General features: G+C 60.8%; 1 protein-coding gene across 1 annotated transcript; it reads right to left on the bottom strand.

The window, feature by feature from the left end:
- Positions 1-1,406: 1,406 nt before the first annotated feature.
- On the bottom strand, positions 1,407-22,971 carry TNR (tenascin R; the record flags this gene model as incomplete). Its single annotated transcript, XM_056109646.1, has 16 exons — positions 1,407-1,540; positions 2,332-2,495; positions 5,121-5,282; positions 6,163-6,259; positions 7,688-7,839; positions 10,020-10,152; positions 11,245-11,375; positions 11,695-11,838; positions 12,114-12,233; positions 14,414-14,560; positions 15,142-15,261; positions 16,445-16,714; positions 17,794-18,057; positions 18,726-18,815; positions 22,169-22,354; positions 22,962-22,971. Coding segments are annotated over 16 exons (2,307 nt in total), but the record flags the coding sequence as incomplete, so codon positions are not given.
- Between the last annotated feature and the right edge of the window lie 1,093 nt (positions 22,972-24,064).

Here is a 24,064-nt window from a genome sequence, read left to right on the forward strand (position 1 = left end):
TCAGGCGTGAGGGGCGGGGAACCAGACTGGGACCCCTCCCCGCCCCGGCAGGGAGGAACCAGCCGGGACCCGCATCCCTGACAGGCTTCTGGAAAGGTCTGTGGCTGTCCCGTCGTCTTTCTGGGAGCCGGGGGACACCGTGGTCACCCTGTGTCCGAGGCCGTGGGGTTCGAGCCTCTGCGTGAGTGAATGTCGCTTCCCCAAGCGGGGTGGGGGGAGGTACAGTTATGGCCCCCCGTTGGCCTGACAGTGGACGAGGCTGTAATAACAGCTGGACCTTGAGGGAAGGTTGTGTGTGTGTAGGGGTGGGCATCAGGGGAGGCCGGGCTGAGCCGGGCAGGGACCACAGGCACAGCTCCCGCCATCTGATTGGGACCGGGTGACGGGTTCTCTCTGGCTTTCCCGGGCTTCGCCACCAACCAGGGCCCAGGGGGTCTTGGGCCAGCCCTGGTCCCTTTTGGATTCCCTGGTGCGATTCCTCCCCGCTGCATCTTCCTTTTCAAAGGCTAAGTCCACTTGTGAAGTCACCTCGTTAGAGGGGTCACTCGTGGGGCTGGAGCCATAGCACAGCGGGGAGGGCGTTGGCCTGGCACGCGGCCGACCCGGGTTCGATTCCCAGCATCCCATAGGGTCCCCCGGAGCACCGCCAGGAGTGATTCCTGAGTGCATGAACCAGGAGTAACTCCTGCGCATTGCCGGGTACGACCCAAACAAGCAAAGAAAAAAAAAAAAGGTCACTCATGTCCCCCCACCCCCAAATCTGGAAGACTTTGAAAGACGGAGTCGGACCCCAGGATCGCTCTTCCTCTTCCTTCTCTTCTGGCTTCTGGGCTGCACTTGGGGGTCCCTCCTGGCGGGGCCTGGGGGGGGTGTGGGATGGGGGGGGACCAAACCCAAACCCGGGTGGGCTGCGTGCCGGACCGGCACCCTCCCTTCTTCTTTCAGCCCTGGGGAGCCTGACCAGGCCCAGGAGTGACCTTTCGCGTTTGCAGTCCAGGAAAGAATTAAGAGCAGGACAAAGGGTCCGAGCGGGCGCCCGGCACAGAGGGCCTGCGCTGAGCCGTGGAGACGGGGGTGGGGGGGACACGCTGGGTCAGTCCCCAGGGGAGGGACGTGGGTGCCGGGCCGGGCTGAGCTCCGAGTCGCCTCTGCAGGGATGGCCATGGTGGCCTGGCCACTGCAGGGCTGGACCCGTGCGGGAAGGCAGAGGCCTGGGTGGGGGCAGTTTCTCATGGACCCGCCCGTCCCTGACCTCACCCCTGCAGGCTCTTCTTGGCCTCTGAGCCCGGGAAGGAGAGGGGGGAGGGTGGGGGATGGGAGGGGACCAAGGCCCCCCCCCGGGGAGCCCCCTCGCAGTGACCGACCCCCTGCCCGTGGTTTCATGTTGTCCAAAGGCGAGAAGGTCCGAGGGCCACGGCCGCCCTCAGACCCACAGGGACCGGCGGCGCCGCCCGGCCTCCCGATGCCCGAACGGCCGCGTCTTCATCTCCACGAACGGGATGGAGAACTCGTGGCCCTTCCAGTGGTACCAGTTGATGCCCTGGGGAGGAGAGAGGCCGCGTCACCAGGGTCACCGCCTGCCTCCCGTGGCCCTGCCCAGAGAGTCCTGGGGTTGGGGGTCACACGCGTCCACTGGGGAGTCACAGGGAGACCCACGTGTCCACTGGGGAATCACACGTGTCCACTGGGGAATCACATGTGTCCACTGGGGAATCACATGTGTCCACTGGGAAGTCACAGGGAGTCACATGTGTCCACTGGGGAGTCACAGGGAGTCACACGTGTCCACTGGAGAATCACATGTGTCCACTGGGGAGTCACAGGGAATCACATGTGTCCACTGGGGAATCACACATGTCCACTGGGGAGTCACAGAGAGATACCCGTGTCCACTGGGGAGTCACAGGGAGTCACACGTGTCCACTGGGGAGTCACAGGGAGACCCATGTGCCCACAGGAACTCACACGTGTCCACAGGGAGTTCTGAAGAGATATATGTGTCCACTGGGGGTTACGTGTGTCCACAGTGCATGTGTTTATGTGTCCTGGGCAGTACCACCTGCCCACTGGGGGTCACATGCGTCCACGGGCACGCCTGGCCTTGAGATGCCCGTGTGGGTGCCCCTTGCCTCGAGGCCCTCTCTGGTCTCACCTGTGCTGACCCCAGGGCGGGAGGGTCCGGCAGCCCCCACTCTGTCCCCCACAGTCCAGCCCATGGGGAAGTCCCCCACCTCTGCTCTCCCCATCCCTGGGCCTCTCGGGGTCTCCCGTGGAACCTTCTGGAACGGGATCTGGCAATGTGTGCCTGTCGTCTGCCTCTCCGCCGCTCACCTGGCTGTGCCGGGACTCGCCGTACTTGCCGTTGAGGTTGGCCCGATGGCAGTTCTTGTACCACCAGGCGCCCTTGTAGGACACGGCGCAGTTGGTGACGGCCACGTCATTGTCCCGGTCCTGCGTGGAGAAGGGGCGGCTCTGGTGGTAGCTTAGGGAGTCCCCTGTGAGGAAGGACACATGCGTCACCTGGGGGGGCCTCCCCGAGACACCCGTCCACTCGGCGCCCGGCGGGGCCAGCCTGACCCGGCCCCCTGGGGTCAGCGCTACATCGGAGCTCAGGAGGGCTTTGGGGAGCGGTGAGGGTCGGGGCTCGTGTCCCCGGGGACAGAAGGACAGGGCAGGGGAGGGCCGGCCTAGAGCGGGCAGGAAGGGCCATGATGGACAGGAAATCGGCCCTGGACAGAGGCCAGGAGGGGGAGGACATGACCCCCACGAGGGCAGGGGGTGCTGGCGGCTGCGGTGGCTGGGACCCAGGCCCAACTTGGAGAAAACATCCTGGGGAGAGGGTCTGAAGGGCGGCAGAAGGGCTTGCGGGACGGGGACCCCATGGGGGTGGCCGGCTTAAATGTCTTGGACTCTTAGTTGGCCCTTTGGCAGTTGGAGACCCCAAGCCGGCCCCTGGGGCCATCCAGGAGGGCCCTTTGTGGCTTTCTGGGCGCCCGCCAGGGTGGTCCCAGTGTCGAAAGGAGAAGCAGGTCTTTTTTGTTTGTTTGTTTTTTTGGGTCCCACCCGGCGATGCTCAGGGCTGACTCCTGGCTCTGCACTCAGGGATCACTCCTGGTGGTGCTTGGGGGACCCTATGGGATGTTGGGGATCGAACCCGGGTTTGCAGTGTCTCCATCACCCACTTTCCTGGTGAGTTCTCTGTGAGCACCCCAGGGGACAGAGAGGCACCGGATTTGGGTCTCTCAGGGTCCCCCACAGGGACCCAGGCCCAGAAGGTGGTAAAGACACACCTTTATTTAATTATTTTTTTCACCCTGCGATGCACAGGGCTGACTCCTGGCTCTGCACTCAGGAATCACTCCTGGCGGTGCTCGGGGGACCCTATGGGATGCTGGGAATCGAACCCGGGTCGGCCACATGCAAGGCAAACGCCCTCCCCGCTGTGCTATCGCTCCAGCTCAAGAAGCAGGTCTTGACTTTTGAGTGACAAGAGCTGCTGTTTGCACCAGGCCTCGTTTAATGGTCTTGTCATTCCAAGAGGCAGAAATATGGGGTTATATGTTAACTGATTTTGGCTTTTGAAGGTCCCACCCGACGATACTCAGGGCCGACTCCCGGCTCTGCACTCAGGAATCGCTCCTGGCGGTGCTCGGGGGACCCTAGGGGATGCCGGGGATCGAACCCGGGTTGGCTGCGTGCCAGGCCAACGCCCTCCCCACTGTGCTGTCGCTCCGGCCATATGGGGCTAGATTTAGACACTGGCCTTTGGCCCTGGCCATGGTGTGGATGGGAAGGGCCGTGACCCCCGGGCACCCCGCGGTGGGTTCATGAACCGCAGAGGTGGGCTGGGCCTAAGCTGGCTCTGTGTTACTGAGGCAGCCAGAGAATGGGATTGTGGAGAGGAAAGAGTTAAGAATGGGTGACCACGAGGACCCTCAGACGTGCCATGAGCCCATGAATCCGATTCTCCCTCCTGGACCCAAGCATCCAGGTGAGGAGAAAGGGCCCCTGACCACCCACTGCGTTATCATCATTTATTTTTTTTTGCTTTTTGGGTCCCACCTGGCGATGCACAGGGGTTACTTCAGGTTCATGCACTCAGGAATCACTCCTGGCGGTGCTCGGGGGACCCTATGGGATGCTGGGAATCGAACCCGGGTCGGCCGTGTGCAAGGCCAACGCCCTCCCCGCTGTGCTATCGCTCCAGCCCTATATCATCGTTATTCTTTAACATGCAGGATCCAGGTATGCGGGACCCGGGGCTGAGACCTCCAAGCCAGCTCGGATCAGGACGGGGCCTCCTCCCCCCCCCAGACCCCCAGTTTTCCAGTAGCTTGGCAGCCGCACCCACAAACGGCCCCCGGTGCCACATAATCTCATCAAAGGCCAAGACCCAGAGACTATCAACTAGAGCTTCTGGAAGAGAGTGAGGCAAAATTTCATCTGCATCCGTCCCTCTCGGAGAGCCCGGCAAGCTCCAGAGAGTATCCTGTCCGCACGGCAGAGCCTGGCAAGCTCCCCGTGGCGTCTTCGAGATGCCAAACACAGTCACAACAAGTCTCACCATGGAGATGTTACTGGTGCCTGCTCGAGCAAATCCATGAACAACGGGAGGACGGTGCTATTATTATTATTATTATTATTATTATTATTATTATTATTATTGGGCTGGAGCGATAGCATAGTGGATAGGGTGTTTGCCTGGCACGTGGCCAATCCAGGTTCGATTCCTCCGTCCCTCTCAGAGAGCCCAGCCAGCTCCTGAGAGGATCCCGCCCGCACGGCAGAGCCTGGCAAGCTCCCCGTGGCGTCTTCGAGATGCCAAACAGTCACAACGACGGTCCTCATTCCCCTGACCCTGAAAAAAGAGCCCCCAATACGCCATCTGGCTACACTAGCAGGCGGCATGGACGAATGGAGACGTTACTGGCGTCTGCTCGAGCGAATCAATGAACAACGGGATGATGAGTGATAAGTGATTCTTGACATGGGAAGCCCACGGGGGCGCTGGAGCGATAATGGGGCTGGTGGGATGAGCCGGGTTCAGTCCCTGGGTCCCGAGCCCTGCCGGGAGGGAGCGAGCCCCGCGCCCGGGTGGGGTCACATCTACGCCCGGGTACCTGCGGTGCCGTTGTAGGCGCCCAACCTCAGCTTGTAAAGGCTTCGGCCGTCCTCCACCAGGAAACGGTCGTACACGGCGAACACGGCCTCCTGGTTGTCCCGCATGTCCACACGCAGCTCGTAGCGGCCCTGGGACGTGATCCTGTGGATATTGTCCAGCCCTGGGGGTGGGAGAGGGGCCAGAGAGGCAGCGTCTCACAGGAGGGGTCCCCACCCGCCCCCGACCACAACCCTTCCCCTTGTTCTCCGAGCGTCCGGCCTGGAATCATTTTTTATTTATTTATGTTTTTTTTTTCTTTTTGGGCCCCACCCGGTGATGCTCAGGGGTTCCTCCTGGCTCTGCGCTCAGGAATCACTCCTGGCGGTGCTCGGGGGACCCTAGGGGATGCTGGGGATCGAACCCGGGTCGGCTGCATGCCAGGCAAACGCCCTCCCCGCTGTGCTATGGCTCCAGCCCTTGTATCACCTTTTAAACACCATGATACTTTGTATCACCCATTAAACACTATGATACTTTGTATCACCTTCAAAACACTATGACACTTTGTATCACTTTGTCTTTTTTTTTTCCTTTTTGGGTCACACCCTGAGATGCACAAGGGCTACTCCTGGCACATGCACCCAGGAATCACTCCTGGCGGTGCTCAGGGGACCCTTTGGGATGCCGGGGATCGAACCCGGGTCACCCACGTGCCAGGCCAACGCCCTCCCCACTGGGCTATCACTCCGCCCCGACTTTTGTTTCCCTTGGCGGGTCACATCTGGGGGTGCTCAGGGCTGATTCCCGGCCCCGTGCCCACGGGAGGCTCCCCTGTCAGTGCTCAGTGGCGGAAGGGATCCCAGCGCCCGGCACGAGCCCCAGCCCCTTTGCTCGGGCTCCTGTCCAAAGCCGTCAGCCCAGAGCCCGTTAGCGAGGACGGGAGAGTCAGGAGCCGCAGGAAACGGCGCCCAGAGGGTCCAGACAGTTGTCAGACTCGCCCCGACACCCCCTACCCCCCGGCTGGACAGTGGGCGGGAGGGGGTCCCGGGGGGGTGGGCTACCCAGCCAGAACTCGTCCTCCAGGTTCCCGAAGCCCGCGCGGTACTCAGCCCACTTGCGGAAGAAATCCGTCTGCCCGTTCTGCCGCCGCTGGAGCACCTGTGGGGAGGCGGGGAGCACGGCTGGGGGGCTCAGGGCCTTCCCCGAGGGAGGGACCCCCAGGCCCCCACCCCCACCCCCGGCCGTGCTGGGGCCAGAGGCTGGACCGCGGGAGCCCCCGAGTGCCAGGGTCCGGAGGCGGCCCGGACCCCGAGGGAGGGAAGAGTTTTCAGGTGCTGACAGTGAGGCACCAAACGGGCAGCTGGGAACAAACCAACGTGTGTGTGTGTGTGTGTGTGTGTGTGTGTGTGTCCCAAGAGCCTGGGGGAGGGGACCAGTGTGTCTGTTGTGTGTCTGTGTCCATCTCTAGACCCTGGGGAGGGTGTGCGTGTGTCCATGCTGAGAGTCTGGGGGAGGGTGTGTGTATGTCTGTGTTTGTGTGTCCATCTCTAGAGGGTGTGTGTCTGTCCTGAGAGAGAGAGAGAGAGAGAGAGAGAGAGAGAGAGTGTGTGTGTGTGTCCCAAGAGCCTGGGGAGGGTGTGTGTGTCTGTTGTGTGTGTGTCCATCTCTAGAGGGTGTGTGTGTCTGTCCTGAGAGAAAGAGAGAGAGAGAGAGAGAGAGAGAGTGTGTGTGTATGTCCCAAGAGCCTGGGGAGGGTGTGTGTGTCTGTTGTGTGTGTGTATCTGTCTCTAGAACCTGGGGAGTGTGTGTGTGTCCATACTGAGAGTCTGGGGGAGGGTGTGTGTATGTGTGTCTGTCTGTCCCAAGAGCCTGGGGAGGGGGTGTGTGTGTGTGTGTGTGTGTGTGTGTGTGTGTGTCCATCTCTAGAGCCTGGGGAGGGTATGTGTGTCTGTCCTGAGAGAGAAAGAGTGTGTGTGTGTGTCCATGCTGAGAATCTGGGGGGAGGGTGTGTGTGTGTGTGTGTGTCCATCTCTAGAGCCTGGGGAGTGTGTGTGTCTGTCTGTCCTGAGAGAGAGAGAGAAAGTGTGTATGTGTGTGTGTCCATGCTGAGAGTCTGGGGGAGGGTGTGTCTCTCGGTCCCGAGAGCCTGGGGGAGGGTGTGTGTGTGTGTGTCCCCTGAAATCTTGCGAGTGGCCCACCCGCCTGTGACTCCACCCAAACTCTGCCCCAGAGTGTGAGCTGTCTGGACAGGGACCCCCGGCCCCGAGCCCGGAGGCCCTTGCTGGGGGCGCTCTGCCGTCCCACCGGGCCTGGGAGGGGGGAACTCCGAGCCCCGGGGCGGCTTCTGGCGGGTGGGGCGGGGGTCTTCCCACCTGAGCCAGTGGCTCGAGTCAGAGTGGCCGGGCCAGGCGGATGCCCCCAAGAGCGACCCTGACCAGCACCAGCAGGACCCCCGGGGGTCTCTGACACCCTGCACTGCCCGACCCTCCCTCCCGGCAGCCCACCCCCCCACAGGCCGTTTCTCTGGCCGAAGAAGTGGGGGAGGGGCTGGTGAGCAGCGGGGGAGGAGGGGACATGGCCACTCACGGTCCAGCCGCCCCCATCGGTGGCCATGTCACAGTACACCTGCAGCTTCTGGCTGGGCTCGCCGTGGAGAAAGATGGTGTAGACCCCACTGAGGGTGTCTCCGTTGCCCAGGTGCTGGGCACAGTCCTGCGGGTGCGGGAACACCCGGCCTCCTGTCCGGGGGACAAAACACCCAGAGGTGACCCCTGTGAGCTGCGTGTGGGATGTCGGCACGTCCCTCCTCGCCGCCCCGGCCCCCGATCCCCACAGCCTTTCGCTCTTTGGTGTCTGAGACGTTCCTCCATGCAGGGCTGGAGCGAGAGCACAGGGGGAGGGCACTGGCCTGGCACATGGCCGACCCGGGTTCGATTCCCAGCATCCCATAGGGTCCCCCGAGCACCGCCGGGAGTGATCCCTGAGTGCAGAGCCGGGAGCCAGCCCTGAGCATCGCCGGGTGAGACCCAAAAACTCAAAAAAAAAAAAAATTCAAGCTGGTTCGGCCACACCTTGCTGGGGTGCTGGGGGGGGGGTCCCCTCCGCAAACGAGTCTTAGAGGCGAGACGGCTCCTTGGACAGTGCTCCCGCTTCCGAGGACCGGCTCTCACACACGCACCCCCTCTCCTTCGGCACTACAGTCATACTAATAAAGACAACGGAACCGCATCGTCCCAAGATGCTCTTAAAGCAAGTGCCCGGTGCTCCGTGGGGAATGAATATCCGTTTCCTCATTCTCATTCATGTCCAAAACACGAGCAGGCCTGGGATGGGATTTCAGGCGACCGTGAATCATAAATAATGGATCTCCGCGTTCTTGTTGTTGTTTTTTCCCCCCTCCTGACTACTCGTTTAAGGCCCCCCAGAGTCCCAGACAAATATCAGCGACGTGGGAACAGGAAGCTCCGAGGCCTGAGGCGGAGGCAGACGGGATTGTGTGTGTGTGTTTGTGTCCAAACACTCCTGGCACCAAACCCACCGGCGGGTTTGGCTACTCCTGGCCACTCCACAGCCAGCCCGGCATGTCACTGTGTCCGGGAAGAGACGCCTGCTGGCCCTCAGCCTCATCCCTCTGTCTGATCTATCCCTCTCTCTCCATCTAACTCCATCTACTTTCTCCTTCTCTTCTCTCTCCTTTCTTTCTTCCTCTCCCTCTCTCTCCCTCTCTCCCTCCCTTCCTCTCTTTCCCTCTTTCTCCCTCTCTTCCTCTCTCTCCCTTTCTTCCTCTCTCTTCCTCTTCTCTCTTTACCTTCTTCTTCCTCTTTCTCTCTCTCTCTCCTTTCTCTCTCCTCTCTCTCTCCTTTCTCTCTCCTCTCTCTCTCCTCTCTCTCTCTCTTTCTCCCCTCCCCCTTGTATTTCTTTTCTGAAACCTGACACCCGAACTCCAACTCCCATCCTTTAAAATGCACCTGGCAGGTGGTGGCAGGTTGGGGGACCTGGGGCGGCCAGGAAGTTGACACCTGCGGTGGGTTTGGTGCCGGAACTTTCTGTCCGAAACCCACCTACCAATGGTCACTTTGGTGACCGGCTCTTCCATATACGATTCCAAGAAACTGACACGAGCTGGCGTAGCGGGGAAATGAGTCTCATCCACCTGGGACGAGCCCACGGCTACTCCTGGCCACTCTGCAGCCCGACATGTCACTGTGTCCGGGAAGAGCGAGCTGTGGGTCCTTGGTGGCCAGCCAAGGGGGTGCCCCTCAGTCTGAGAAACCCCCAGAGCAGGATCTGGGTGGGGGGTGACCGGCACCCCACTGCAGGCCAGAAACCCCCCAGAGTCCCACTTGGGAAGGGGCCATCCTAGCTCACTGCTGGTTCCCGTGACCCAAACTCAAGATTTTCCTACTAAAATATTTCTGGGCTGGAGCGGCAGGACAGGGGGAGGGTGTTGGCCTGGCGTGCGGCCGGCCCGGGTTTGATGGTTTGATCCCCGGCATTCCACAGTGCTCCCCGAGCCCTGCCAGGAGGGACCCCTGAGTGCAGAGCCGGGAGTCAGCCTTGAGCACCACCGGGTGCGGCCCCCGAAAACAACCAAAGTAGGAAAAGGCGCCCGAGACCACACTCCCCATCCTCCCGCTCCTGACTCAGTGTCCCATTCTGTCACTCACAACCAGCCCTGCGGGGTCGCCTAGGGCAGGCTGACAGAGAGGCGGTAGCCAGCTCTCAGGCTGCCCAAGTGGGGCAGAACAAACTTCCGGTTGGGACCACCGGGGCCTCAGTGCTACCGTCTGTGAAATGGATCAACAGCGAGGTGCTTGCCAGGGAGGGAACTAGGGGTGTCCATCTGCTTTTTCTGGTCCGGCGCCAAGAGGAGGGGACAGGGCAGAGGCGCGGCCGGTGGGGCCAGGCCCCCACTCACCCGTGCTGAAGGCTGTGGAGGTGACACGGCTACGCTCGCCGAGCTGGGCGGCCTGGAGCAGCACCGTGTAGTCCGTCCTCTCCTGGAGGCCCTCCAGGCGCACCCACGTGTCCTCTGCGTCCACCATCAGCTCCTGCGGGACCCAGGGCCGGGGTTAAGACACAGCGAGGGACTGGAGCCCTAGCGCGGCGGGGAGGGCGTTGGCCTGGCATGCGGCCGGCCCGGGTTCGATCCCCGGCATCCCCTAGGGTCCCCCGAGCACGGCCAGGAGGGATTCCCGAGTCCAGAGCCAGGAGTCAGCCCTGAGCATCACCAGGTGGGACCCCAAAGCAAAACCAACCCACCAACCAAAGCCAACCTCAGAAGGCCGTGAACTGCGCCCCAAGTGATGGGGCCCAGCTAGAGACCCCAGTGCCCTGGGAGACCCCCTTAACACACTCATTTCGGGGGCTGGAGCAATAGCACAGCAGGGAGGGCATTGGTCTGGCACGTGGCCAACCCGGGTTCGATCCCCGGCATCCCATAGGGTCCCCCGAGCACTGTCGGGAGTGATCCCTGAGCACAGAGCCAGGAGTCAGTCCTGAGCATCCCCAGATGTGGACCCCCCAGCAGAAAAAACAATACGGGGGTATGTCCCAATATACTGATGCCTCTGGGTGTACACACGTCCAGGCAGCTGGCAGCGAGCGTTGCTTTTTCTTCTAACGACTCCTAAGAAGGGCAGTGAAATAGCACAGCGGGGAGGGCCTTGGCCTGGCATGCGGCCGGCCCGGGTTCGATTCCTCTGCCCCTCTCGGAGAGCCCGGCAAGCTCCCCGCAGCGTCTTCGAGATGCCAAACACAGTCACAAGTCTCACCATGGAGACGTTCCTGGTGCCCGCTTGAGCAAATCGATGAACAACGGGAGGACAGTGTTTTGAGTTTGGGTCCCACCCGGCGATGCTCAGGGCTGACTCCTGGCTCTGCACTCAGGAATCTCTCCTGGCAGTGCTCGGGGGACCCTAGGGGATGCCGGGGATCGAACCCGGGTCCGCCGCGTGCCAGGCCAACTCCCTCCCTGTTGTACCATCACTCCCCTGGCCCCCCACTTCTTTTTAATCTTTTAACCTCATCTTCCAAAGTGTCCCTGCTTCGACCCTGCCCACCCCAGGAGGGGCAGGTCCCGGCCGGGAGGTCAGACCCCAAGCAGGGCGGGGGCAACCCCCTCCCCTCTTCCCAGCGGTCACCTTGCGGCTTCCGTCCGCGGCTTTGTAGGTCAAGACGTAGTTCTCGATGGCGGCCCGGGGGGGCACCCAGGACACCAGGACGCTCTGCCGGGTGACCTCGCTGGCCGTCAGGTTGGTGGGCGGGTCCAGGACTGTGGAGAGGAAGGGGGTGAAGGGAGGAGCCCCCCCACCTCCCCGGCAGCTGGGCCACCGTCCTCCGTGGTGCAGGGTCAGCACCGCCTTGGCTGTCCACCCCGGGGACCTTGCTGGACCCCACATGTCTGCCCGTTCACCCCTGGTCAGGATCCCTCCCACCTCACCTCCCTGCCTCACGTCCAGCCCTCGGACCCTGGACTCCTGGGGAAGAGCTGGGCTGGGAACCCAGCGCCCGACCTCGTCCCGGGCTCCGAGACGCCCGGAGAATCTGCCCCCGACCGTCCGACGTCCCCCCCGGCCGCTTCTGCGACTCACGCGTGGAGAAGTTGGTGCTGATGGTGTCGCTGGCGAGTGGCCCGCTGGTGGCGTACAGGGAGGCCGTGTAGCGGGTCCGGGGCAGCAAGTCCACCAGCTGCAGCTCCTCGCGGCTCCCGTCCACCAGGATGGTCTCCCCGGCCACTGTGAGGGAAGCGAGGGTGGGTGACCCGGCCCGTGGGGGCCCCCCAAGATGACGCTATTTGGTTTGGTTTGGGACCCGCCGGGCGATGCTCAGGGCCGACTCCCGGCTCCGCACTCGGGCATCACTCCTGGCCGTGCTCGGGGGACCCCGTGGGATGATGCCGGGGGTCGAACCCGGGCCGGCCGCGCGCCAGGCCAACGCCCGCCCCGCTGGGCTCCCGCTCCGGCCCCCAGAAGCCTCCTTGGGGTCACCGCGGAGGGGACCAGGCACCCACCTGCGAAGTGGGTGAGGACGATGACGTAGTTCTCCACCTCCCCGACGGGCGCCCGCCACTGCAGCAACGCCTCCGTGGGGCTGACGTTGGTGGCGGTCAGCTCCGAGGGGCTGTCCAGGGCTGTGCGGGACGGACAGGGGACAGCGGCGGGGAGGAGGGCGAGTCCCGCCGCCGCCTCCGGGCCTCAGCCCCGACCCCTGATGCCGACTCTGTCCTCACAGCCCCACGAGGTCCCCCGGTCCTGTGCTCAGGGAAGACTCCTGGCGCTGTGCTCAGGGCTGACTCCTGGCTTCGTGCTCACTGGCAGTGCTCAGGGATGACTCCTGGCTCTGTGCTCAGGGCTCACTCCTAGGTCTGTGCCCTGTGCTCAGGGCTGACTCCTGGCTTCGTGCTCACTGGCAGTGCTCAGGGATGACTCCTGGCTCTGTGCTCAGGGCTCACTCCTAGGTCTGTGCTCTGTGTTCAGGGCTGACTTCTATCTCAGTGCTCAGATCTGACTCTGGGTTCTGTTCTCGGGGTTGACTCCTAGCTCTGTGCTCACTCCTGGCTCTGTGCTCAGGACTGTGGTCAGGGATGACTGGCTCTGTGGTCAGGGATGACTCCTATCTCAGTGCTCAGATCTGACTCCGGGTTCTGTGCTCAGGGCTCACTCCTCATGGGGCTCAGGGGTTACTCCTGGCTCTGTGCTCAGGGCTCATGCCTATCTCAGTGCTCAGATCTGATTCTTGGTTCTGTGCTCAGGGTTGACTCCTGGCTCTGTGCTCACTCCTGGCTCTGTGCTCAGGACTGACTCCTGGCTCTGTGCTCAGGACTGACTCTTATCTCAGTGCTCAGATCTGACTCCTGGCTCTGTGCTTGGGACTGACTCCTGGCTCTGTGCTCAAGGTTGACTCCTATCTCAGTGCTCAGATCTGACTCCTGGCCCTGTGCTCAGGGCTGACTCCTGGCTCTGTGCTCAGGGATGACTCCTATCTCAGTGCTCAGATCTGACTCCTGGCTCTGTGCTCAGGACTGACTCCTATCTCAGTGCTCAGATCTGACTCCTGGCTCTGTGCTCGGGACTGACTCCTGGCTCTGTGCTCAGGGCTGACTCCTATCTCAGTGCTCAGATCTGACTCCTGGCTCTGTGCTCAGGACTGACTCTTATCTCAGTGCTCAGATCTGACTCCTGGCTCTGTGCTTGGGACTGACTCCTGGCTCTGTGCTCAAGGCTGACTCCTATCTCAGTGCTCAGATCTGACTCCTGGCCCTGTGCTCAGGGCTGACTCCTGGCTCTGTGCTCAGGGATGACTCCTATCTCAGTGCTCAGATCTGACTCCTGGCTCTGTGCTCAGGACTGACTCCTATCTCAGTGCTCAGATCTGACTCCTGGCTCTGTGCTCGGGACTGACTCCTGGCTCTGTGCTCAGGGCTGACTCCTATCTCAGTGCTCAGATCTGACTCCTGGCTCTGTGCTCAGGGCTGACTCCTATCTCAGTGCTCAGATCTGACTCCTGGTTCTGTGCTCAGATCTGACTCCTGGCTCTGTGCTCAGGGCTCACTCCTGGCTCTGTACTCAAGGCTGACTCTGTGCTCAGGGCTGACTCCTGGCTTTGTGCTCACTGGCAGTGCTCAGGGATGACTCCTGGCTCTGTGCTCAGGGCTCACTCCTAGGTCTGTGCTCTGTGCTCAGGGCTGACTTCTATCTCAGTGCTCAGATCTGACTCTGGGTTCTGTACTCGGGGTTGACTCCTAGCTCTGTGCTCACTCCTGGCTCTGTGCTCAGGAATGACTCCTATCTCAGTGCTCAGATCTGACTCTGGGTTCTGTGCTCAGGGCTCACTCCTCGTGGGGCTCAGGGATTACTCCTGGCCTCGTGCTCAGGGCTCATGCCTATCTCAGTGCTCAGATCTGATTCTTGGTTCTGTGCTCAGGGCTGACTCCTATCTCAGTGCTCAGATCTGACTCCTGGCCCTGTGCTCAGGGCTGACTCCTGGCTCTGTGCTCAGGGCTGACTCCTATCTCAGTGCTCAGATCTGACTCCTGGCCCTGTGCTCAGGGCTGACTCCTGGCTCTGTGCTCAGGGCTCACTCCTATCTCAGTGCTCAGATCTGACTCCTGGCTCTGTGCTCAGGGCTCACTCCTGACTTTGCACTCGGGATCACTCTGGGCGGTTTGGGTGGGCCCTACGGGGTGCTGGGGATCAGCACGGGGCAACCGTGTGCCAGGGAGTGCCCTCCCGCTGCGCTCTCGCCCTGGCAGACAGTGAGCTGGAGGGTCCCACCCCGCCCGGCCACCCGCCCCGGCAGCCCGGCCCGCACCTGTGTGCGTGAGGGTGCACACGCGCTCGCTCTCCTCACGGCCGCGCACGCTGTTCAGGCTGATCTCGTACTCGGTGGCGGGGTGCAGCCTGGTGATGGTGAACTCGCGCACTGTGTTGGGCACCACGGAGCTGTCCAGCCGGCCCACTGCGGACAGGCAGGGGAGGTGTGAGGCCGCACGGCACCCGGACCCCAGCCGGGGGAAACAGCCCGTCCCACTCGCCCCCCGGAGCCCAGCCCAGAGCTGCTTCCCTCGGCCGCTGTGCTCCTGGCCTCCCCAGCGGGCTCAGGGCTGACTCCCGGCTCAGTGCTCAGGGCTGACTCCCAGATCAGTGCTATGGGATGACTCCAGGCTCACTGCTCAGAGATGGCTTCTGGCTCTGTGCTCAGGACTCATTCCTAGGTCTGTGCTCAGGGCTGAATCCTGGCAGTGCTCAGGGATCATTCCTGGCTCTGTGCTCAGGGTTAACTCCTGGCTTAGTGCTCAGGGCTGACTCCTGGCTCTGTGCTCAGAGTTTACTCTCAGCTCTGTGCTCGGGGCTGACTCCTGGCTCTGCTCAGGGCTGACTCCGGAGCTGGCGTCCCCTGCCTTGTCTCTCCAGGCTGCAGCGTTAGGGGGACCCACGGCCTTCAGGGTCCCCGCCAGGGCCCGCCCCCCATAACTGGCATCCCCAACCCTGGCTCTTGGGCGAGGGCTGACCCCACACCCGGCGCCCCAGGGCTGTGACCTTGCGTGGGCCGGTAGGAGACGCGGTAGTAGTCAAAGGCGGCGATCGGGGGACTCCAGGACACCACGACCGAGTCCTTGGTCACGTTGCCGATGGTGATGTCCCTGGGGGGGTCGATGCCTGCAAGCCGGGAGCGGGGGGCAGAGCAGAGTGTGAGGGAGGGTGTCGCGGGGGCCGGAGCAGACAGGGCCAGTGGCAGGCTGCCGGCTGCTGACCTCAGAGCGACCGATGGCCACAGCCATGGTCACCGCCTCGGGTGACACCAGGAGGTCATCATGGACACCAGGGAGTCAAGCTGGCCAGGTTCAGCGTGGGTGGGGACAGGCTGCGGGGACACTGTCCGTGGAGTCTGTGTGTCTGTGCCTGTTTCGATCTCGGCTTGTTTGTTTTTTGGGGTCCCACCCGGCGGTGCTCAGGGCTGACTCCCGGCTCTGCACTCAGGGATCCCTCCTGGCGGTGCTCGGGGGACCCTAGGGGATGCCGGGGATCGAACCCGGGTCGGCCACACGTAGGCCAACGCTCGCCCCGCTGTGCTATCACTCAGGCCCTGATTGCTACCTACAGAGAGTGAGTGTGTGTGTGTGTGTGTGTGTGTGTGTGTGTGTGTGTGTGTGTGTTCCTGGTTCGGTGCTCAGGGATCACTCCTAGTGCTGCTGGGGGACCCCCGTGATGCTGGGGATTAGACCCAGTCCCCCCTCCATCAGGCCTGAGCCGTCTCTCTCCAGCCCCCCCACTTGAAATTTTTTATTTTTTCCTTTTTGGGTCCCACCCGGCGATGCTCGGGGCTGACTCCTGGCTCTGCACTCAGGGATCCCTCCTGGCGGTGCTCGGGGGACCCTATGGGATGCCGGGGATCGAACCCGGGTCGGCCGCATGCCAGGCCAACGCCCTCCCCGCTGGGCTATCGCTCTGCCCCCCTAGCCCCCTTCTACTTTAAATCTTGTGCAGGTCTGCCTGGGGGTTCTGCAGAGGTTCTGGGCCCACGGTGAGCAGCCCAAAACCCGAGTGGCCTTCCCTCTGTCCGGACAGGAGGGGACAGCCCCGTCGGGGCCAGCCGGAGCCTGGACCCCGCTTGGTCACGCGGGGGGTGGGGGTCTCATGGCTGGGCATCCCAGGCAGGGCTGAGGAGGGGACCGTCCACTTTGCACCTGCAAACCCGCCCCACCCCACCCCCAGGTGCCATCTGGTGCGGGGGCCCACGGGAACTGACCCTGCAGCCTCAGGAGGAGTGACGGGCTCCAGGCGCCGACAGGGACGCTCCGGAGGGGCCGTCTCCCCCCACCCCTTGCTGCGCGGGCCTCACCTGTGGTGACGGAGCCCACGATGGGCTCGGAGCGGGCGGCGCCGTGCACGGCCACTAGGCTGACGGTGTACTCGGTGGCGGGCAGCAGCCCGGTCAGCACTGCATGCCTCCGGGCCGCCTCCAGCGCCAGCTCCCGCGTCTCCTCCTCGCGGTCCCGGGGGCTGTAGCTGAGGACCAGCCGGTCAGGTGGCGGGGAGGGGTCACTCCAGGTGATGTTCACACCCGAGGAGGTCACATGCGAGAAGTGCAGGTGGGAGATGGGACGGAATCCTGTGGGGGGTGGATGGCACGGAAGGTTCTAGAATGTGCATGGAAGGTTCTAGACGGTGCACAGTAGGTCCTAGAATGTGCATGGAAGGTTCTAGAAGGTGTGCGGAAGGTGGAAGGTTCTAGAACGTGCATGAAAGGTTCTAGAAGGTGCACGGAAGGCTCTAGAATGTGCACAGAAGATTCTAGAAGGTACATAGAAGGTTCTAGAATGTGCATGGAAGGTTCTAAATGGTACACGGTAGGTTCTAGAATGTGCATGGAAGGTTCTAGAAGGTGTATGGAAGGTGGAAGGTTCTAGAATGTGCATGAAAGGTTCTAGAAGGCGCACGGAAGGCTCTAGAATGTGCACAGAAGGTTCTAGAAGGTGCACAGAAGGTTCTAGAATGTTCATGGAAGGTTCTAGACGGTACACGGCAGGTCCTAGAATGTGCATGGAAGGTTCTAGAAGGTGTACAGAAGGTTCTAGAAGGTGCATGGAAGGTCCTAGAAGATGCACGGAAGGTTCTAGAATGTGCATGAAAGGTTCTAGAAGGTGCACGGAAGGTTCTAGAATGTGCATGGAAGGTTCTAGATGGTACACGGTAGGTCCTAGAATGTGCATGGAAGGTTCTAGAAGGTGTGCGGAAGGTGGAAGGTTCTAGAATGTGCATGAAAGGTTCTAGAAGGTGCACGGTAGGTCCTAGAATGTGCATGGAAGGTTCTAGAAGGTGTGCGGAAGGTGGAAGGTTCTAGAATGTGCATGAAAGGTTCTAGAAGGTGCACGGAAGGCTCTAGAATGTGCACAGAAGGTTCTAGAAGGTGCACGAAAGGTTCTAGGTGGTGCACAAAAAGTTCTAGACGGTGCAGGAAGGTTCTAGGATGTGCATGGAAGGCTCTAGAAGGTGCGCGGAAGGTTCTAGATGGTGCGTGGAAGGTTCTAGAACATGCACAGAAGGTTCTAGAACATCCTCTCCCTCTTTCCCTCTCCCTCTTTCCCTCTCCCTTTCTCTCTCCCCCCCAAGGGTCTGCCTGGCTGATGTGTCACGCTCAGCCTCATGCCTCCCGGACCCGGGGGTCCCCACTCCCCCGTCCCCCGTCACCTGTGAACGCGTCCACAGTGGCCTCCGGGCTCTGCTGCCGGCCGCGCTCGGCGGTGACGGAGATCATGTACTCGGCCCCGGGCTCCAGGTCCGTCAGGGTGTACGCGGTCACGTGCCGGGGCACGGTCACCTCCGAGGCAACGCCCGAGGACGGCGTGAAGGTGATCCGGTAGTGGTCGATGGGGCCGGCGGCCTTGGTCCACAGGAGGGAGATGGACGTCTCCGACGAGGCCCTCACCGTCAGGTCCCGGGGACCGTCCAGTTCTGCGGGCGATATGAGGGGGTCTCTGAGCGGACCCCGTCGGAGGGAGCAAGTCTTGCTGGGGGGCAGGGGGCCGGCTGGATTCTGTGGGGGCTGCGTCCCCCAAAGCAGAGGGGCCGGCAGACAGGACAGTCCCACGCACCCCGAATTCCGGGCAAATCCGGCTGCCATCTGCCCGGCCGACCCCTCATCACCCAGCGCCCCCGGCCCGGGGCTTCGGCCCCCGGAATGGCTCTCGGCACTTCTCTGGGTTCCGTTTATGATGCGGTCACCTAAGGCAGTGCCCAGGGCTGACTCCCGGCTCTGCACTCAGGGACCACTCCTGGCAGGTGGGGGGGGTGCTGGGGATCGAACCCAGGTCAGCTGCATCAAGGCTCGTTCTCTCTCCCTCTCCCTCCCTCTCCTCTCCCCCCTCATTTTTCCATCACACCCTGTGACACTCAGGGATGACTCCTGGCTCTGCACTCAGGAATGAATCACTCCTGGCGGTGCTCGGGGGACCCTATGGGAGGCCGGGGATCGAACCCGGGTCAGCCGCGTGCAAAGCAAGAACCCTCCCAGCCTAGCTATGGCCCCCACCTCACCTCCCCCAGCGGCACAGGCTGATTCCCGGGCCCCTGGACAAGCCACCGGACCCTCAGCCTGACCTTCTGGTATGCTGACCACTCACCCGTCCTGGCGTTCATGGTGGCCGGCACGCTCTGCCGGGAGTTCATGAGGGCGGAGATGCCCAGCCCGTACTCGGTGCCAGGGATCAGATCTGTGGGAAGAAGCGGGAATTAAGGCTACCAGTGTGTGTGAGAGACAGACAGACAGACCTGGGTGTGGACAGAGGCTATCATGGCATCAGTCAGTCAGTCCCGACACAGTTCAGGCTCCGGGAGAGATGCAGTTACAGGAGGGGGGCCTGGGTATGCAACCCCGAGCCTTTAAAAAAATTGTTTGGGCCCAAGAAGCAAAAATAAATAAAAAATTTAAAAAATTGTTTAGTTTTGTTGTTTATTTGTGGTGACTCAGTTTACTGGCTGGTCTTCTGACTGCACCTGGGTGGTTTCAGCCTGTTCACTCGGATGAAAGCAGTGCCCGGGAGGTCCCAGTGGCTGGTGTGGGTGGGGGAAGAGGGAGACTTCAGGGTGCGGTGCAGTTCCTCAGAGCCCACAATGAACTCCATCAATATTCCCCATGCAGTGCAGGTACATTTTCGGGGGGGGAAATTCAATTCTCTCGGGGACAGGAACTACTTTACTCCACTGAGCTCGAGACCTTCAATTGCCCGTAATAAGAGTCGGGCACCTGCAGCCCGGATGAAGGGACGGAGGCAGGAGCCACGTGTCGCCGGGCGGGTTGGGCGCCCACGGCTTTGCCCAGGTTCCTTATTTATAAAGCGTAAATGAAACGTTCAATAATTTACACTGGAATCGGCTTCGCCCCAATGACTGTCGAGTAGAATTTAAAGGACTCGCCGTCCGGGTGGGGGGGTAGGGCTCTCTGCCTGCCTGTGCCTTCACCGTCCTTGGAGAACTTGCTTGGGGGTGCTTTGCCAAGAGGTACAACATTGTGTGTGTGTGTGTGTGTGTGTGTGTGTGTGTGTGTGTGTAACTGAGTGGGTCTCTGAGGTAAATACATCTCATATCAGCACACAGAAGAATTTCATAGTGTGTCTGTGGTCTGTGTGTGTGTGTGTGTGTGTGTGTGTGTGTGTGTGTGTGTGTAACTGAGTGGGTCTCTGAGGTCAATACATCTCATATCAGCACACAGAAGAATTTCATAGTGTGTCTGTGGTCTGTGTGTGTGTGTGTGTGTGTGTAACTGAGTGGGTTTCTGAGATCAATACATCTCATATCAGCACACAGAAGAATTTCATAGTGTGTCTGTGGTCTCTGTGTGTGTGTGTGTGTGTGTGTGTGTGGGTGTGTGTGTAACTGAGTGGGTTTCTGAGATCAATACATCTCATATCAGCACACAGAAGAATTTCATAGTGTGCCTGTGGTCTCTGTGTGTGTGTGTGTGTGTGTGTGTGTGTGTAACTGAGTGGGTTTCTGAGATCAATACATCTCATATCAGCACACAGAAGAATTTCATAGTGTGTCTGTGGTCTGTGTGTGTGTGTGTGTGTGTGTAACTGAGTGGGTCTCTGAGGTCAATACATCTCATATCAGCACACAGAAGAATTTCATAGTGTGTCTGTGGTCTGTGTGTGTGTGTGTGTGTGTGTGTGTAACTGAGTGGGTCTCTGAGGTCAATACATCTCATATCAGCACACAGAAGAATTTCATAGTGTGTCTGTGGTCTGTGTGTGTGTGTGTGTGTGTGTGTGTGTGTAACAAGCGGGCATCAGAGGCCAATACATCATGTCAGCACACAGAGGGATTTTATAGTGTGTGTTTGTGTGTGTGTGTGTGTGTGTGTGTGTGAGAGTGTGTGTGTGTTGGAGTGGGCATCTGAGGCCCATTTATATCGGCATGCAGAGGGATTTCACTGTGTGTGTGTGTGTGTGTGTAACGGAGTGGGCTTCTGAGGCCAATACATGTTGCAATATATCAGCATGCAGAAAGATTTCCCAGGTTTTTAAAGAGTCCACCTTTCCCTATAAATGCACCCTACATCTGTTTTGTGTGTGTGTGTGTGTGTGTGTGTGTGTGTGTGAGAGAGAGAGAGAGAGAGAGAGAGGGAGGGAGAGAGAGAGAGAATCCATACCCTGAGGTTCTCAGGGTTGACTCCTGGCTCTGCATCCTACATCTTTTTTCTGTGTGTGTGTGTGTGTGTGTGTGTGTGTGTGTGTGTCATGGAGTGGGCCTCTGAGGCCAAGATATCTTATATCAGCACACAGAAGAATTTCATCGTGTGTGTTTGTGTTTGTGTGATGGAGCGGGCAATCCAAGGCCACTTATATCAGTACACAGAGGGATTTCAGTGTGTGTGTGTGTGTGTGTGTGTGTGTGTGTGTGTGTGTGTGTAACGGAGTGGGCTTCTGAGGCCAATACATCTTGGAATATAACAGCGCGCAGAGAGATTTTCCAGGTTTTTAAAGGGCCCACCTTTCCCTATAAACGCACCCTACATCTTTGTGTGTGTGTGTGTGTGAGAGAGAGAGAGAGAGAGAGAGAGAGAGAGAGACAGAGAGAGAGAGAGAGAGAGAGAATCCACACCCTGCAGTTCTCAGGGCTGACTCCTGGCTCTGCACTCAGGAATCACTCCTGGCGGTGCTCGGGGGACCCTATGGAATGCTGGGAATCGAACCCGGGTTGGCCGCGTGCCAGGCAAACACCTTCCTTGATGTATTATTGCTCCAGTCCTTGTATCACCTTTTAAACACCATGATACTTTGTATCACCCATTAAACACTATGATACTTTGTATCACCTTCAAAACACTATGACACTTTGTATCACTTTGTCTTTTTTTTTCCTTTTTGGGTCACACCCTGAGATGCACAAGGGCTACTCCTGGCACATGCACCCAGGAATCACTCCTGGCGGTGCTCAGGGGACCCTATGGGATGCCGGGGATCGAACCCGGGTCACCCACGTGCCAGGCCAACGCCCTCCCCGCTGTGCTCTCGCTCCGGCCCCGCCACGGTGAACCCTGGCACTCTCTCTTCACTGGCCTATTCATCCTTCCGCCCACGATCCCTCCCTCCATCCCTTCCTCAACGAACTCACCCACTCTCCGTCCCTCCACCCACCCAGCCGCCCACGTGGCCCTGAGCAGGCCCTGGACACCCTCACGGTGCGTATTTCACACCGGCCGTCCCCGTGGAGACGGGTCCCCCCCAAGGACCCCCTGTCCGATTCCAGAGAGGACACGGGTGCCGCAGAGGCCACGGCCCCCGGGGGGCTCAGAGGGACGCTGAGAAGTGGGCGAGGGCAGGGCGGGGGCGTGGTGACCCGAGGAACAGGACGTCACCGAGATGCTCGTGCAACGGGGACATGTGCCCGGGTGACGGGGCACAGGGACAGCCCGATGCCGTGGCCACAACTGGGGCCACGAGTGGTCGGCGGCCCGAAGGGGGTCACTCCCCGGGAACTGGAACACGGAGGGTGTGGTGACGGCGGGAGGCACAGGTCTGGGCGCCCCCGCCCGCCCCCCATGGCACCATCGACGGCCCCTCACCGGTCAGCGTGACGCTGCTGGCGGGTCCCGGGGCCTTGGGGACCAGCATCTCGTGGTACTGTTCTCCGGCCAGCGTGCTGTAGACCAGCCTATAGGCCTGAGCTTCTGCCTCACTGTTGTCCCACGCCACGTGCAGGCTGGTGGCCGTGCGGGCGGCCACACGCAGGTTCTTGGGCGCATCGATCTCTGGAAGGGGTCAGAGGGGGCAGCGTCAGCGATAACACAGTGACTGGGGCGTTTGCCTGGCACGCGGCCGGACAGCTATTGGCTGTTCCCAGAGTGGTTTCTCCATGCACCCATCATTCTCTGCCCTGCGAATGCCCAAACCCAGTGCGCAACGCGTCCGGGCATTTTGGGGGGAAACTGTTCCCCAAAAGCCCCCCCCAGGAGTCTTTAATAAATGAAAAAAAAAAGAGGGAGGATCCGAGTCGTGGTTCGAACCCCAGCGGGGTGGCCCGCTCACCCCAGCGACCCCACTCCCCCAAAGAAAGGGATTTTAGAAATGAGCCCCCAGCAGGTGGGACGGTCCCATCCCAAGCCTGGGAGGAGGCCGGGAGGGTCCCCCGGGAGTCACGTCCGACAGCTGAGCGGTGGCCACGGAAGACCCACATCAGATCCAGATGCAGACACATAGCGGGCTCTAATCTGATGCAGTGCAGTGCCTGTCTCTCTCCTGTGCAATCTCCCTGCGGGGAAACTGCCAGCATTAACTCGAGGCTGAGTCCTAGGGGATGTCAGGTTGGGGTGGGGGTGGGGGGCAGAATAAATCTTGGGGGTTCTGCTTGAGTCTCACCGTGCCGAGTCTGCGGACAGGACCTGAGGGCCGTGTCGGCAAAACGGGTTTGCGAACTCACATTTGGGGTTGGCGGTGCGAATAAGTCGGGCTCGACCCACAGAAATGCCACTGAGCGCACTGCGGCGTCGGAGGGAGTCGGGGGGTTCTGGCAAAAGCAAGTGGGCTTTGGTGCGGGTGGGCACAGAGGGCCTTGGGGTGAGTTGGGGGCTTGAGAGATGAGCCGAGAGACCTCCGGTGGAGAGAAGGGGATCTCCCCCTACACACACACACACGCACACACACACACACATGCACACACACACACGCACACACACACACACGCACGCACACACACACACATGCACACACACACACGCACACACACACACGCACGCACACACACACGCACGCACACACACATGCACACATACACACGCACACACACGCACGCACGCACACACACACATGCACACACACATGCACACATACACACGCACACACACACACACACACACACACACACACGCCGAGCTGAGCGGGGCTCCCAGGCCTGGCCGCACCCCTCAGGAGACCCCCCAAGACTCCATCCATCAACCGAATCTCCGCTAACGACCCGAGCAATTAGCCAGCCTGGCGCACCTGGAAAAGCACTTTGGCTAATTGCGATTTAAGTGGCATTTGGAACCGCCCGAGGGGCCCGGGACGCTCCCTGCCTGAAGCCCGCATCTGCCCTGGACTGCAGAATCATCGGGATCCCCCCCCCCCCCCGGCCCCCCATCCGCCCACCCCAGCATGGAGGGGCAGGACAAGTTTTGTGGGGGAGTGCAGGCTTTGAGACACAGTTGCCAACGGCTCCCCGGGAAACACAGTTGCCGACAGCTCCCGGGGAAACACAGAATCCCACAGTCCCCACAGCCGTGAACAAGAACTGGGGGGCCGTCTACTCCTGAAATTCCCTTCTGCAAGGCGAGACAAGAACCCAGTGACCCTGGGTCCCGGGGGGCAGAGGTGAGTACAGCGGGTAAGGCACTTGCCTCGCACGCCGGCTGGCCCAGGTCTGAGCCCAGCACCAAGTCAACACCACCAGCAGCAGCCCAGAGCACAGAGGCAGGAACAAGCCC

This window comes from Sorex fumeus, unplaced genomic scaffold (assembly GCF_029834395.1).
Source record: "Sorex fumeus unplaced genomic scaffold, SorFum_2.1 ptg000381l, whole genome shotgun sequence".
Lineage (NCBI taxonomy): Eukaryota > Metazoa > Chordata > Mammalia > Eulipotyphla > Soricidae > Sorex > Sorex fumeus.